General features: G+C 36.6%; 1 protein-coding gene across 2 annotated transcripts in view; it reads right to left on the reverse strand.

Annotated features, from left to right (window-relative positions):
* Positions 1–5,201: 5,201 nt before the first annotated feature.
* The window catches only part of kcnb1 (potassium voltage-gated channel, Shab-related subfamily, member 1), a 113,671-nt gene continuing 101,785 nt past the window's right edge, over positions 5,202–17,087 (reverse strand). For both annotated transcript variants that reach the window (XM_066702681.1, XM_066702682.1), the window contains one exon: positions 5,202–9,973. In XM_066702681.1, coding sequence (XP_066558778.1) covers positions 7,934–9,973 — 2,040 coding nt within the window. In that variant the 3' untranslated portion in view covers positions 5,202–7,933. The remainder of the gene's footprint in view (positions 9,974–17,087) is intronic.

Raw genomic sequence — 17,087 nt, forward strand, 5'->3', positions numbered from 1 at the left:
ATTCTGGTACTATTTTAACTGCAGATTGCCTGAACTGATCTCATCAGTACAGCTGACCATCTGAACACCACCATGAAAGGTACAGCCCCACTTCTGATAATGTTGCTTTTGACAAAAAATCTCTGAGTCAATGCTCAATTAGTAGGATACAGATAATATAATAAAAGAGTGATACGAGTTTAAAAAATATTATTTGTAATCAGTGTATTGACCAGAAAACATGGCACAGCATTGACGGGCTAGTGGGGGGGGCTGTTGAACCGCGGGCTGCATAATCTTATTCTGTTGATTGACAGTGAAGTGAGTCTGTCCCTTAACGCGTGATATATATATATATATATATATATATATATATATATATATATATTTTTTTTTTTTTTTCTTGACTTTCTCCCGAGTGACAATGGGGATGCAGTGGGGTGGCGGCTGTGGCCCCCTCTGCCCCCCCTGGTCCCACCCTTGTTTGTAATACACTTCATATGTATCAGTGATTAAGAGTATCTAATATCATTGGACTACTGTGGGAGTGGGCCAAGTGTTTAGCATACAGGGTTTGAATGCAGACTTCAACCTACTGAATGAAAACACAAAGGTACAGTATGGAAAATAGTATATTTAATAATATTTAAAAAGTCAACTACCAGTTAATGCTTCAGATTATACATATCTGGGAGATCCAGTTCTTTAAACACTTAGAGTGACTAACCCTTTAAATAATATTTGCAAATTAAATAAGGCCAGTCATACTACTTGTTAGTAATTTCAGCTGAATACTGTGAGTTGCTGACAAATTATTTTTTCAATTTGGAAAATAACTTGCATAATTGTAGATTAGATTCTGCTTTTGACCTTCAATTAAAGACTGACCTTATAGCCAGGCAGCTGTAATGAGCTAGTTTGCCCTCTTTTTACATTTGTTTGACATAGCAGCAGACACATTAAAAGCTTTAAATTCCAGATATAAATCATTGCAAATTAAAAAGTATGTTAATCACATCCAGCTCACCCCTACATACAATTATAAATTGCAAAGGGAATTTTCTTAAGATTAGGAGAGTGGTCAGTCTGATTGATACAATATGAGTTAAGAGATGAGTGGAGTCAGAGAAAAAGTGGAATGTTTAATTGTTTGAGAAATTATGCCAAGTTAACATTATTAATATTAGTATTATTTCATACAACTGACAAATGTGGCCCTTGATTTAATGTATTTTTTTTTCTCCTCACAAATGTATAAATGTATTTCATAGGCAATATATTATTATATTATATATATATATATATATATATATATATATATATATATATATATATATATATATATATATATATATATATATATTAACAGGCACCTTTATTGATAATATATTATCAAGTGAACAAATAGTTCTCTGCACCTCTATGGGCCAGTAAGATTCTGTATTGTCACCCATAAGACTTTTCAAGAGAACCAAAAATTGGATTCTGTCTGTGAATTTCATCATAGGTGGCATGATTCTTTATTTTGGGAAGCTGGCAGTCTTGTTTCTCTTATGGATAAATTAGATGTATTCTGCTAAGTTATTTTGTTTTTCACACATTCGATATAAAGATAAAATGAATCTATAAAATATAATTAACTTTTCTTCCATATTACATACAGTGCATCCGGAAAGTATTCACAGCGCTTCACTTTTTCATAAGTACATAAGTGAATACTTATGTACATGTGCTTTTTTTGTTTTTTATTTTTAATACATTTGCAAAGATTTCAAACAAACTTCTTTCACGTTGTCATTATGGGGTACTTTTTGTAGAATTATGAGGAAAGTAATGAATTTAATCCATTTTGGAATAAGGCTGTAACATAACAAAATGTGGAAAAAGTGAAGCGCTGTGAATACTTTCCGGATGCACTGCATCCTCAAACTTAATTCAACAGACCTAAGTCTTTCCATTGACAATACTTTCAGAGATTATATCCTTGAAACAGGAAAGCTAATTAATTTAATCATTGACATTCCCATTTAAATCAGCTCCAGAACAACAATTGTTAGCACTGGTTTCACAGACCTTGATTGGCACTAGTCTTGGACTACTCCACCTAAAATAACATTCGATAGTCCAGGACTTCTGCTAATCTGGGTCTGTGAAACCAGCCCATAAAGCGTGATGCCCCGTTTCCACTGCAGGACGTGTCCGGATGCTTAACGATCTGCTGCCAGACGTGGCCGTAAGCGTCCGTCACCCACTGAGGAAATATTTGTCTAAGAAGCGAGATGTGCACTGATTTGAGACAGACAGGGAAGAGATCAGATACATTATGTCTGAAGATATAATCTCAAGTGCCGTGTGGGATCATGAAGAAATTAGTTTTATTAGCAGCATGAAGTGAAATCCACATACAGAACAATGACTGCTAACTGTTAATATCCGAGTACATTAAAAACTTGGATTTCACTGGACCGGTGCAGTGCCGTGACTAGTTAACAATAAACTGAAGGATAATAATCAGACCGGTAGCAGCTGATATTATTTATAATTTATGAATAACTGGATGGTGTTTCAGGCTGTTGTCCTGTGATTGTGCAGTCTGATGTATAACAGCCCCGCAGAGACAATCATGAAGGTGAGCACGATTCAGTTAACGTGCCAATTTACATGTTAAATGAATGAATAAATGAATACAGCAGATCTGAGTTTCCCTCTAAAACATTAAGAACTGGTTCAATAAATGCGTCCATAAGTCCTTAAACGAAATTACTGAAATGTGCACATTTTTGTTAAATTATAATCTGCTATATTGTAGCTGTTACTGTATGATTAACCCTGATGTGGTACCATGGGGTCTCTGTGACCCCATCCCAATGGTACTGTCAATGTAACTTTTTTCATGGTACCAGAGCAGGGTTAATCATGAAACATGTGTATTTTGTTTCAAATGTAACATGGCCTGGTTAATGACGTCTGATATGTAAATTCAAAATAATATGGAAAAAAGTGTTGTTTGCATTTACAAATCTGTAGTAAGAGTAATAAGTTAAGGGAGTCACATTGTGCCATTTAAAAGACTACTAGCAGAAATGATGATGATAATAATAATAATAATAATAATAATAAATAGCAAATATGTATTGTTATTGTTGCACATGGAAACGTATTCTTATGGGGATGTGCTTGTCTGAATATAATGTTGTCTTTACACGTTTAGCTCTTCCTAATATCTCGACAGAAACGTGTATTTATTACGCTGTTTACAATCATGTAAAGCAGAATTAATAAAATAGACACAAAAGTCCTTTCGATGTCAGGCTGTATCGTTCGTAGTGTTGTTTTTTAAACGAAACACAAACCAAACCCACAGTCGCTGCTCCTCCCATAAGAGGGGATGGGCTTCATAATTGGCCAGGTTTAAAAAATGCCTGGCACGGATGTTTAAACCAGTGGAAAGGAGGCATTCGCTATTCTACTGACACAATTTTGCTAAAACATTTTTTAAGCAAAACATATATTCCATTCATCCTATGATTATGTCAGCATGAAAATGTGACTTCACATGTTTCATAGCACAGAAAATGTACTATAATTTGTAGAATTAGATATTTTTTGTTCCCTCCTTAGTGTGTGTGTGGTTGTAAAATTCTAAAACATACCCCCATTTTTCCCTAGTCATTATAAGAAATATATGTGTAACACCGCATATGTCATATAAGACAATACACATGGTGACCTCTTGCAAAAAAAACAAAAAAAACATTGAAAATAAAGGTACATGAAACAAAAACTCATTTGACATTCAACAAGTGCTTTATACATACAACTATAATTCAATCTAATTCATCATTCATTATACAAAAAGAAAACATGGTTTATTTATTGTTTACTTTTTCTTCTAAAACATCTGCTGAAAATACTTTGTTTTATAACATAAAAATAGACTACTTTGAGGTGCATTAGAGCCGCACAACATTTTCAAAAAACATACTTAAGAGAACTGATTGAATGGCAAACAACAGAGGTAATACAATTCTGCACTTCACATAACAATCCTGCCTGCCCCCACCACTCCCTTCAGCAGTTCTTTTTAAATTTGACTAGGTTTCATTTAGATATCAAACATTAAAAAAATCTGTACTATGAGCATCCCTCATGCCAACCTGCTCTTGTTGCAGTTAATCAATTTTCATTTGTCAACTATATCTTAATTATGTAGTTATTCTGCATAGACTTACTTCTTTCTGGGTAAGCGGGGGAGGCGACGGTAAAGATTGTGTTACCCTGCATTGTACATTTCTTTCTTTCTCCCCTTTGTTTTAAATACCAGCATCACTAGTTGTACCGTAATTCAGTCAAGACAGAAATGTGCAATAGATACAAACATTACAATTCACGAGAATTTACAACTGGGAATGCTATAGTCTTCTTTTTCCTCCTGTGTGTTTCAGCTGGCTTGAGAAGGCCTCTCCAGAGTAGAGCCAGTCACCATGGAAACAGTGAAGGCACCTTCCAGTCCAAACACATGTGTGTACCGTGTTCCCTGGGCTTACAACCGCTCTGCTTTCACAAATGCTGCTTTCATCTGTTTCGTTTGGTGTTTGTTTTATTTATTTTTTACTGTGGAACGTTCTTATCTTGATCAGGCTTTACACACACAGAGAGAGGAAACCTAATTCTGAATTTGCTTACAATGAAAAGGCACGATTACTTAATCAGATACCAGCTTGTAAGCAGACGACAGAAACAGGAGTGTGAAGAAACTTTGGAAAAACAAAACACAATTCATATCTCTTATTTACATATTTTCTTTTAAGCTGATATAAGATGTTTTTTATTGACTTCATATGTTACTGCATATTCCTAGAAACAAAATACCTTATAACGTGCTTGAGTATATGGAATCTATTTTTTTTATTACAATGACCAAATGCATATAACCACAGGTATAACAGGAAATCAATAGAGAGTAGGGTTTTACATGTCTGGGTACAATTTTACATGGATGTCTTTCTGGAAAAGTAAGCAGCAGAAAATTATTTTCTAATTGACATGATCACATAAAGTCATCCTTATTTTAACATTGCAAAGAGATATGGAAGGTGTTTAATCTGGTTCAGTATTCTCTTGCTTAGAGATAGTACAGATCGTATGCATCCTTTTAATGTAGTGATGCTACATACATGTTTGCTCTTGCACAACTGTTTTACCCACAGACCTTTTCAAAATTGCTTTTTAGATTTAGCTTCCAGTTCTCACTGATGTGCTTTATCTGCTGGTGTCTCTTTTTTGTTTTTGTTTTACTCCATTACTGATTTTTTGTTTTTGTTTTACTCCATTACTGATTAACAAGTTGTTATTGAGAGAGGAATACAAGCATTAATCTATGATGAATGAATGGAACAATAACACATATTCTGATGATGATTATTATTGTTGTTGTTATTATTTTCTTAGCAGGTGCCCTTACTCAGGACTATAACCACAACCCTGCTTGAAAGGAAAAATCTTTGGCTCTGTCACAAATTATAGAACATTTAGGTACATAATAAGGAAATGGGGAGATATATATGTATGTATATCATAGAATTCTATAGTAAAGAACTTACTTTTTTTTCTTTTTATCTTTTTAAATAAAACTCAAATCAGAAATTTAAAAATTACCTGTAACATTTTTAGAAAATATTGTTTTAAAAATATACATTTCAATACTTTCCCCCAGGAATAAATCTATCATCAACTTTACATAAATGTTTACAAATAACAAACCTAACCCAAAACTAATTATAAGTGCTTTGTGGAAACAGAATTTCGAATGTTTCTCTTCATTCTGTGATGAATATGTACATTGTATCTTACTTCATTCCCCAAATTGTGACTTTTCAATACAATATGGATTCATAGTTGAACACATGGAATAAGTGAGACTTTTATTTCAGATATTTAAGATTTAACATGGTAGAGGCCTTTCTGTTTGTAATTTATATACAGCAGCAGCAATCTATTTATCTAACCAGAAAAGTAAATAAATAAAATAGGGGGTAATCCATATCCATATTTAAAACTTTCTGGAAAATGTAAGGTACTCTTGCAGTCTAAGCATTGAATAACACTGGGATTAAAAAAAAAACATATTTAATACCATTTCATAGTGAATTTGTTTCCCCCTTATTTCTTATTTTTTTTCCTGAATCATATCTTGAATGTCTTTGATTTACATAACCCGAGGGAAAGCTGATATACATATTGTTTTTGTTTGTTAATTTGTTTTTTTTTACACTAAATCAAAATGTGCCATTTATTTTGACATATGTGCACACTTCTTTTCATATGCTATATTACCAAAGTCATTGGGACAAGCTTTCTGCTGATAATGTATTGTACCAGCTGTCATTTGTGTCTTAAGGTACAAATCTTCAACCACTGACACCCATTTGTTTCACTATAGCATGTGTGTGGGAGCTGACAGACTTTAAATATGCAGTGGTGTCTGCTATAGCAACCAGCTATATAATTGCAAATTACAATTCCTAGAGTTCACTGCAGAGATTGTATAGAAATGGAAGACTATTAGATATGCCAGAGTGGAACTTAGACCAGGCATGCCAAAAACAATGAACAGTGACTACAAACATTGACGCATATTCTGATGATAAACCACACATTTGTCTTACAAACCATCACCTAGAAGGCCAGTGACCATACAAGTGTGTTAACTGCACAGTGATTTTTGTGTGTGCAAGGCTTGAATGGCAGGTCTATCACATATCAGCCAATGATCACAGAGACAGCTATGGTGATAGATATAGAACTGATGTATCCTCTGGAGCCATGTTTGGGTGTTGCAGAGAATGTTTTAATCACAGTTGCTCATTGAAGAGATGGCAGTGGGATACTATGGTCATGTTTCTCATTTGGACTAAGGCCATTGTTTTTTTAAAAGGGCACCATGACTGCCAGAATGTATTACTGTAGAATGTCACAGACTTGTGATATTTTGGAGTGCTGCCAGGATTGATGTTTCTTTTTTAATGGCGAGTACCCATACAGTGGGGCAAGAATGGGAATGTACACTGTCACAAACCAAAGAAGAGAACACTGTTTAAGGAAGAATAGAACTGAAACGATTTTATGGCCTGCTGAGACTCAGGAAGAGACTTCTCTGCCTGCACTAGAAACTGTACTAAGAGATGAATGGGACATCCATCCAAAGGTAGTTTGAAGTTGCCTTTCAAAGACTACAGAGGTCATTCAGGCCAAGGGAATTGTAAACAGTCATTTTTTGTTATTTTTTCTGTTGTCCCAATAGTTTTGGTAATATAGTGTGTGCATTTTATGTGTGCATGATTATATATAGATATATATGTGTGTGTGTATATATTTAAATTTACACACACATGCACACATGCATATGACTAAGGCCAGTTTTTTGGGGAAAAGGCTACAACTGCAAGTTGCTTCTAAAATATATTTATTTTCTATATTTAACCTATATTCTGTATAAATGAAACAGCAGGAGAATAGCCAGGTAGATTAAGTCATCTTTAGGGTCAACTGCAATACAATCTAGATGTTGAGGTGCTCATTCTTTGCCACTATCTCCCTGCTCTCAAGTACTAAAATCATAACCCCTCATTAACACGGATTAACATCAACTGCTCATTACAGGTTTGCTTTGCACTGCAATCTGCCCATCTGTGCTTCCACATATTCAGCAGAATGGGAATGGTAGAAAGAATGTAGAAGGAGGAGAAAATAAGCTTCCAAAAGTACCAGTTAGCTCAAATGGCAACTAAAATGGAGTCTTCAGCAATACATCTCACAGGGAACCAGCACATTGTAGAATCCTCCTCCATGCCTTTGGCTTTGTCAAACGTTTGTCATGCCATGCAGTGAAGCTCCCTTGAGAATCAAATATTTCCTTTCAAGTTTCCTCTTTTCATTGCTGGCTTGGAAGCTGTCAGATACCTTCATTGTATGTGTTGGGACGATTCCTTTCACCAGTTGAGATCCGAATTTCCTGTGAGATGTGGTTCTCCACCTTGTTCCCATCCTGACTACTGCTCAAAGCAGCTCTGCTCTCAATTGGGTAAATGCAGTTCTGACCCATTAATCTCTGTTGTGCGCCCACAGCAGACATTTCTAAATGATTAACACCTCTCTGGTAACCACTGTTCATGTTATACTTAGGGCTAGCATTCCCCAACAGTCGCTTGGATGGGCTGGAATCTGAGCCATCATGCAAGTGCTCTTCATCATCAGTGTCGGCGTCAATGTATTTGTTTATAGATGCATCGTGGAAGGTGAATACTGTTGGCATAATGCTATCTGGTGATTTTGGAGGAGTTTTGCTGCTAGCTGTGGTATAGATGGAAACTTCAGGGCTAAGAAGAGATCGGTCTGAGAATAGAGAACTATCTGATAGAGGGGCATTTCCTACACTTTTCAGGCTGTCTGCTGCAATGGATGATGGGCCTGGTGCCATTTGATATGCTTCACCTTCCCGGAAGTTGACCTTAAGAGACCTTGTCTTCAAAGGATTGTTAAACCTACTCCTGGGGCTGTCAACAAAGAAGGAGTGCCGTTGAGAATCAGGGTTGGCATTCATCTCTAGGATGGAGCTCCCCCTACATGGAAGTCTTGTTGTTGCACTCCGTGGAGTAAGCATGGTCTCATGCTCATGGGTTGTCTCTAGACATGGGTAAGCACTGACTTTGGCAGGTAAGCTGGCAATAGGGCTGTGAGAAAATCGCCCACTTTCAGGGAACTCAGTGGCACAGCTTATGAAGCTATCAATGCTGGACATACTTCTCATATCTATTACTCCCTCAGGTGTGGCCAGTAAAGGGTCTGCAGGACCTGGTATGCTTCCCATCTCAATTTCATCTCTTTGTTTGTTCACTTTAGAGGATGTCCCTCCTTCTTTGGTGTTAAGGTTCGGTTGAGATTGGGTCTTAGCCATCTTATTATACATTTCCTCCAGTGTTTGTACATTGAGGTGCTGAGGGCTAGAACAAGGTCGAGCCTTATCAGGAGATCCTTGCTCTTTAACATCAAATGATTTGTTTGAGCTTGTCTCTGAAGCTGTCCGTTTGGGCCATTTCCACCTGTTGGGTGAAAGATGGTTGTCCTGCACCTTTTCTTTTTTGCCCATGTTCTCTCCATTTTTTTCAACCACAATATCCATGAGCTCTATACTACGAGCAAAGGCATCCTTCATGTTCATGCTAACAATGCTCCCATTTCTCTTTGCTCTCTCAAGGGCTTCTCTTCTCTTGATTGCCTTCTCTTGTCTCTTTTGTTCCTTATAGAACTCAGAGAAATTATTTACAATGATGGGTATAGGTAGGGCAATCACCAACACGCCAGCAATACAGCATAGCCCTCCAACAATTTTTCCCAACAGAGTCTTAGGATAGATGTCCCCATAACCTACTGTTGTCATGGTGATGGTAGCCCACCAGAAAGAAGCAGGGATGCTTTTAAACTTTGTGTCATCTTCATCCTTCTCTGCAAAGAAGACTAAGCTGGAGAATATCATTATTCCCATGGCCAAAAATAAAATAAGCAGCCCCAGCTCATTGTAACTGCGTCTCAAAGTGAAGCCCAAGGATTGTAGCCCAGTGGAGTGCCTAGCTAATTTGAGAATCCTAAGAATTCTCATGATTCGGAAGATCTGAACCACCCTCCGAACATTCTGGAACTGAAGAACGCTCTTATTGGACTCAGTCAGAAAAATGGTAACATAGTATGGAAGTATGGCAAGTAGGTCAATGACATTCAGAGGCCCTTTGAAGAACTTCCACTTATTTGGAGAGGACAGAAATCGAAGCAGATACTCCATTGTAAACCAAGCAATGCAGACTGCTTCCACATGGGCCAGCTGTGGATTATCGGTTACCTGGCCAAACTCATCCATGTCTTGGAGCTCTGGGAGTGTGTTGAGTGACAAGGCAATTGTTGACAGTACAATGAAGAGGATTGATATGATGGCCAAAATCTGTAAATGAAAAAAAGAACAAAGAACATTATCGTTTTTCTTCTTGACAGTAGTACAGATTTACATTTCTGTGAGAGACATTCAGTCATATCAGTTTTTTTTCCTTTTGTAATTCTTGTGTAATGGCTGTAAATCTAGACCTATAGCACCACATAAATCTGAAAATCAAATAATTCACTTGGTGTGTCTGTTTTTCCCCTACAGGTTTTATTTTAAAATGTGTTAAGGAGAGTACAAAGGAAATGGCATAGTAGAACTGCAGGCTTTGCTCACATAATTATTTCCAGTTGAAACTACTGTCAATGACAAAAAGTCTTGGATTAAAAATAGCTCTTAACATATATTGTGGAGATAGTGGCTGAGAACTATTATTAATGCATGCCCCACTTAGCAATGTACAAAAAACGTATTTCATTTTAGCATTATAGAGAAAACTAAAGCTGAATTGGCAGGGTAGTAAAATTTGATGTTTAACAGAAAAAAGTTAAATAGATTAAGTTTTATTAATATGACCGGATGAAACCTGTATAACTGAGTCCACAGAGATCAAGAAGCAAATTGCAGAAAATTTAATTTTGTACTGTTTTTAGTAAAATTGAAATTCTACTTTAATATTCTGTAATATGACATTTTCAAAGGAGATGACTCTTTGATTAAAAATAATAGGTATGGCCTAGATTGTGTCAAAATATAGCATACCCACAGAATAATTGTAATTATTATACATGCCTAAAATATAATGTTGTTATGGTGCACATATTAACTAGAATATCTAGCAATAAATACATCACTCTTTGAGTTTTCAATGTCATATTTACTTTATTTTTAAATGATTTGGAAGCTTTACACTTAAGTTAGCATATCTCGAAAGGATAAACAATACATTGTTTTCATATTAAAAAATGCATTTTAAGAATATTCATAATGCTTCTTTCTTGGATCTGGAATAAGCAGTTTATCCTAGAATACTGACCTCTAACCATATTGACAGTTCTAATGAATACAATCATCTTTAACTCCAGATTCTCTGCCCATTATGCAATTCATGTTTTAATAAAGGTTTAGAAAAACATAGTCATTTGAATAAAATAAGCCTTGTCTAAAGGAACCATACATAGCAAGGATCTCTAATAATTCTATCTATCAAATATTTTTTAGCTATGGAGATCTAAAAAATATACAATTACATTTATAAAAACAAAAAACTTCCATGTACATTTGTGCAAGAACAACATATTAATATCAGGTTGCTCTGCAACCCTGGTTCTCTGAAAAAGAAGTAGAAGTATGTAAAAGGTCTTGAGACTGTCAAAGTTGCTGATAAGCTCTTCTGTGAACAGAAAGGAAAGCTTCTTCTTGTTTGAACCCCATTGAACTAACTTGCTGTTTTGGTTCTTAAGACAGAAGTGACCTATGAGTTTGGTGACTTTTTCTTTCAGAGAACCAGGGTTTAATTTAAAGGATTCTCTTTCAATTCCAATAAAGAGAGCCCAGGACATTGCCACACCTCCAGTGGAGTGGACCATAATACCACTCAAACCCAAGAGCTATAAACATTGTGTGGACAATCCTGTTGTACAGGTACTGTTTGGACAGGACCTAACCCACTGTTCTAGCAGCATGACCAACACAAAGTTGGACATGGCCTCTAGTGCAATCAGTGTACAAAATGCAGTGTATATATGGGGCAAAGTGTATGAAATGCCCACTACTCTTCAGATGTTGGATGGAGTGGAATGAAAAGCCATCAATTCCATGGACTAATTTAAGTGGAAGGAGGAAATCACCTTGAGCAGAGAGGCTTGATGTTAGGGAGGCTTTTGAGCCATCCCCAGTGAAGAAAGTGCAAGAGGGATGCACTGACAACTCACTCATGTGTTTTGCTGAAGCCAGCATGCCAGCTTAAGCTCCACAAAGGACTTGAATGAGGCTTAAAGAGGCCTAAGGTTTTATAGGCACAAATGTATCACAGGGAGAGACAGCCCCTGATTGAGGCAACCTCTGAGCTTATGGAGACACAAATAGATGTAAAATCTATCTTCAGTCCTAGGAAGTTCCTCTGGTGGGTGCAATCTGGTTCTTTTGCAAATTGACCTGGAGAGTGAGCCGCTCTAGATGGTTGATTAACAGCACTGTGTGTTGCCTTATTTGATGTAAGGATTGAGTCCAGAATAGTCAGTCATCTACGTTTGACCTGAACACCCAGTGATGTTGTGTGGAGAATTACCAGTGGGTCAGCTGAGTGGTAGAGTAGTAGTAATGTGTTAGGCTGTCCTGTCAGGCAGAAAGTTTGAGGGAAGATTGTGAGATCTTAAATTCAGGCTGCTTGTTGCTGCCTTCAGTCTGTGTAGGCTAGAGAGATGCACACACATGCACATGAGTGGTGACTTGGGATGTGGCATGTCACAGTGGCAGGGGCGTACTGGAGCAAGTCAGTAGCTGCACACGCTGTTTGTAGCCTTTCTTCTGCTGGGAGTAGCTCAACATATGTTGACATGCCAAAAGTGTGGAGATGACCATGTCGAGGACACCCTGGCATGGGACAGCCACAATGACCATGCAATGACCATGATGCTTAAGGCTGAAACAATGCTGATTTTAGTTAGTAAAACTGTGATAAAACCCAAACAAATTATTTTAAAGTGGAGCTTTAAGTTGAAAACTAGCTAAAATAAGCTAAACACTGCAATCTAATTGTATTTTTCTGTTTCAGTGTATAATACATTTTCCTTATAGTTTAGCAAATTAGCAAACTTACATCCATGTTATTACTGTCAAGTTAGGACTTTTTAATCAGAAAATATTGTAACATTAATAAACATACTTAAGCCAATATTTGTATTGATTTTGTTATTTTGATGTTCAAATTACCTATTATTATTAACTGAAAAATACACAGGTATCCAGCAATTTTAACAACAGGTACCTGGTTCCAAAGTTGCTATCTGTGCAATAATATAATATAGCTATTATTTATCTTCATTCAAGTAAATTAGAACTAGACACTCAAAGCATTAAATAATGCAGTCTGTCTTAATAACAATCTCAAACACACACACACACACACACACACACACACACACACACACACACACACACACACTGATTATGAAAGCAATCCAAACAGCTATTAACTAGCTATTAGTGAAACTAGCTATTTATACTTCATCTGTTATCACTAGCACTGGTGCTATGTGACACTGTATGTTGCAGAGGATCACAGGAATATTAACCTTCAGTATTCATTCTGTTCTCCTTTAGTAAATATAAAAAGGGTAGCTTATTAATACATTTATTAAGCATTGATGTATAGGAATATAATTGCTATTTACTCCTCTTGGCTTTCACTGATCAACAATGACACCTTACTGTGACTTCAGTTATGGTAGAAATTTAAACAGAGATGGTTGGGTTGGAGAGGGAGGGGAGTTTGCTGAGTTTAATCCTGCAGAGCCACATTTTATCAATAAATATAAATAATTATACCTTAAACATCAATCTTGCTTTAAATATCACTTTGTGTCCAGCTTATCTTACCATCCTTTTGAAAATCATGTTGTTACTGTGAACTGAAATGCTTATTTTATCTAAAATTAATAAACAATGTTCTTCCTAACCTTTTCAGCTCTAGCCAAAACATGTTGATGGAATTCCTCTATGTTGAAAAGCAAGTGAGTTTTGAGACTACATTTCAAATCCTGTTCAGCCCAAAAGATGGTCTCCATAGCAACAAAGCTCAATCAAGAAATACTCCTTATGTTTTCATTTGTGAATGGCAATGTGAATGGAGAAGACTGTGAAGGCACTGACAACTGGATTGTGACACTTTCTTTCATCTCCCATGCATTGTACACCTCAAGCGTTACGAAATCCTCACTTATTCACCCTACGTCAAAACATAGTTTGCAACCAGCGCCAAAGAATTTTAAAGCAGTTTTAATGCTTTGAATTTCACACAGACAGGTTGCAAATCCTTTCTGGAGGCATCAATGTTTTTTCTCAAATGGATTCCCTGAAGGCATACTCTTTACAAACTGCTAACATATATTAAGAAGGATCTATAGAAAATACCATTTAACACATGCACTAGTTAACTAAATAATAAATGTACGTATAATAAAGATGTATTTGGATGGGTTATTTAACTTTGTATAACATCCACAACGGTCCCACTGTTGACAAACCAGATTGAGAAGAAGGCCGGATTAAATCAAAACTTTGACCCACCCGCTAATAGCAAACTACAAACCTGTACATCATAGCGGTTACATTTCTGATTAGAAGAAAGTGTCATCTTACTGAAAATGAAGCCACAACTGAGTACAGTTCTGTAGTTTTCTATTAGTGGGTGGGTCAAAGTTTTGATTTAGTCTAGCCCAGAGTCTGGAAGAGGAGCTGTCATGGACAAACTTATTGCAGCAAATTGTGTGAGAATGTTTGCTTTTTGAGTACAAACAGAATTGCCTCAAGAGAAATGGTTCCAATTAAGTTTAATTTTTGGTACTATAATTTATACATAGAGGATTGTAACATGGATTTATTAATATATACACAAACATATATAGAAACACACAAATGTGTGAATGAGTGTACTTTATGTATTTCACTTGTTTTCTCTTCTCTTCACTTGTAAACTTCTGAAATCTACATAAATGATGAGGTGGGATACATTTCAATCTAATATAGAGAGCAATTTATTTTATTTCATTACTGTTTCGACATTGACATTTTGTGGGATATGAAGAACATAAGAACATAAGAAAGTTTACAAACGAGAGGAGGCCATTCGACCCATCGTGCTCGTTTGGTGTCCATTAATATCCAAGTGATCCAAGGATCCTATCCAGTCTATTTTTAAATAAGTGTCTCCTGTTTTCCTTTTGAATGCCTTGAAGCCCAATTTCCATTTGTGTCCCCGGGTGCATGTGTCCCTGCTGATCTGGAAAAGCTCCTCTGGTTTGATGTGGTCGATGCCTTTCATGATTTTGAAGACTTGGATCAAGTCCCCACGTAGTCTCCTCTGTTCCAGGGTGAAAAGGTTCAGTTCCCTCAGTCTCTCCGAGTAGGACTTTCCCTTCAGACCTGGAATGAGTCTGGTTGCTCTCCTCTGAACTGCCTCTAGAGCAGCAATATCCTTCTTGAAGTGCGGTGCCCAGAACTGCACACAGTATTCCAGATGAGGTCTAACTAGCGCATTGTACAATCTTAACATTACTTCCCTTGTTCTAAATTCTACACTTTTGACAATATACCCTAGCATTCTGTTTGCCTTTTTTATTGCTTCCCCACATTGCTTGGATGGAGAAAGTGAGGAGTCCACATAGACTCCTAGGTCTTTCTCATGTGTTATTTCATCTAGATCTGTACCTCCAATAGTGTAATTATAGTGGACATTTTTGTTACCTGCATGTATTACCTTGCACTTGTCCACATTGAATTTCATTTGCCAGGTGTCAGCCCACAACTGAATATTATCTAAGTCCCTCTGAATAGCCTGTGCTGCCAAGATTGTATCTGCTGAGCCACCTATTTTAGTATCATCTGCAAATTTGAAAAGTTTGCTAACTATCCCAGAGTCCAGATCATTAATATAGATTAGAAAAAGCAAAGACCCTAGTACTGATCCCTGTGGAACTCCACTAACAACCTCACTCCAGTTAGAAGCAACTCCTCTAATTGACACCCTCTGCTTCCTATACATCAACCAGTTCATAATCCATCTACGTACATTACCCTGAATGCCTACAGCTTCCAATTTGAGGATCAGTCTTTGGTGTGGAACCTTATCAAAAGCTTTTTTGAAATCTAAGTATATCATATCATATGCTTTCACGTGATCTACAGCTGCAGTTGCATGTTAAAAAAATTCTAATAAATTAGTAAGACATGATCTGCCTCGTCTAAACCCATGTTGACTATCTCCAAGAATATGGTTTCAATTAAGATGCTCCTCTATTTTCTGTCTAATAATTTTTTCCAACATTTTACAAGTGATGCAGGTGAGACTGATTGGTCTGTAATTTCCTGGCTCAGTTTTGTCCCCTTTCTTGTGGATTGGTATGACATTTGCTGTCTTCCAGTCAGTGGGCACATCCCCTGTTCTAAGTGTCATTTGGAATAATTGAGTTAGCGGCCTATAAATAATTTCCCTCATTTCTTTAAGTACTGTTGGAAATATCACATCTGGCCCAGGTGATTTGTTTGTTTTTAATTCTGCTAGTCCCTTTAGTACCTCCTCCTCATTTATCCTGATCTCTCTTAGGGTTTGACTGGACTGATTGTCAACCTGTGGCATGTAATCTGTTTTTTCTTTTGTAAAAACCTCTGTGAAATACTAATTTAGAACATTTGCCACATCTTGTTCGTTTTCCAAGATACCTCCATTTTTGCCCTTTATCTGTTTCACTTCCTCCTTTATTGACCGCTTGCTGTTGTAATATTGAAAAAAGCTCTTTGCATTGGTTTTAGCTCCAAGAGCTACGTTTCTTTCTATTTCCCTCTTTGCTTTCCTGATCCCTTTCTTAAGATCTCTTTGCAGCTCAACATATTCTATGTATTTTGTTTCGTCACCATCCCTTTTGTATGCACTATACAACATTTTCTTTCTCTTGATATTTTTTTGCATACCTCTATTAAACCATTTTGGCCAGTGTTTTTTGGTCCTCAATTTGCTAAGTTTTGGTACAAATTGCTCCTGAGCCTCAAGTAGTATATTCTTAAAATATACCCATCCATTTTCAACTGACTCTGTATCCAATGGGCTCCAGTCTACCTCTTCTAAGTGCCGTCTCATACCTTCAAGGTTTGCTTTTCTAAAATTGTAGACCATTGTTTTAGACTTGGACCTTGTTTTTTGAAAGAATGCCTCAAAGCTAACCATATTGTGATCACAATTTGCCATTGGTTCTCTAACTACTGTCCCCCTGACTCTATCTTGGTCATTTGAAAAGATCAAGTCAATACATGCACTGTCTCTGGTTGGTTCCCTGACAAATTGAGTTAGAAAGCAGTCATTTACCATCTCAACCATTTCTATTTCTGCTTCTGTAGTCTCCACTGGGCTTTTCCATTCTAAGTTTGGGAAATTGAAATCCCCAATTATAACAGCCACATC

Source organism: Amia ocellicauda, chromosome 4, assembly GCF_036373705.1.
Source record: "Amia ocellicauda isolate fAmiCal2 chromosome 4, fAmiCal2.hap1, whole genome shotgun sequence".
Classification (NCBI taxonomy): domain Eukaryota; kingdom Metazoa; phylum Chordata; class Actinopteri; order Amiiformes; family Amiidae; genus Amia; species Amia ocellicauda.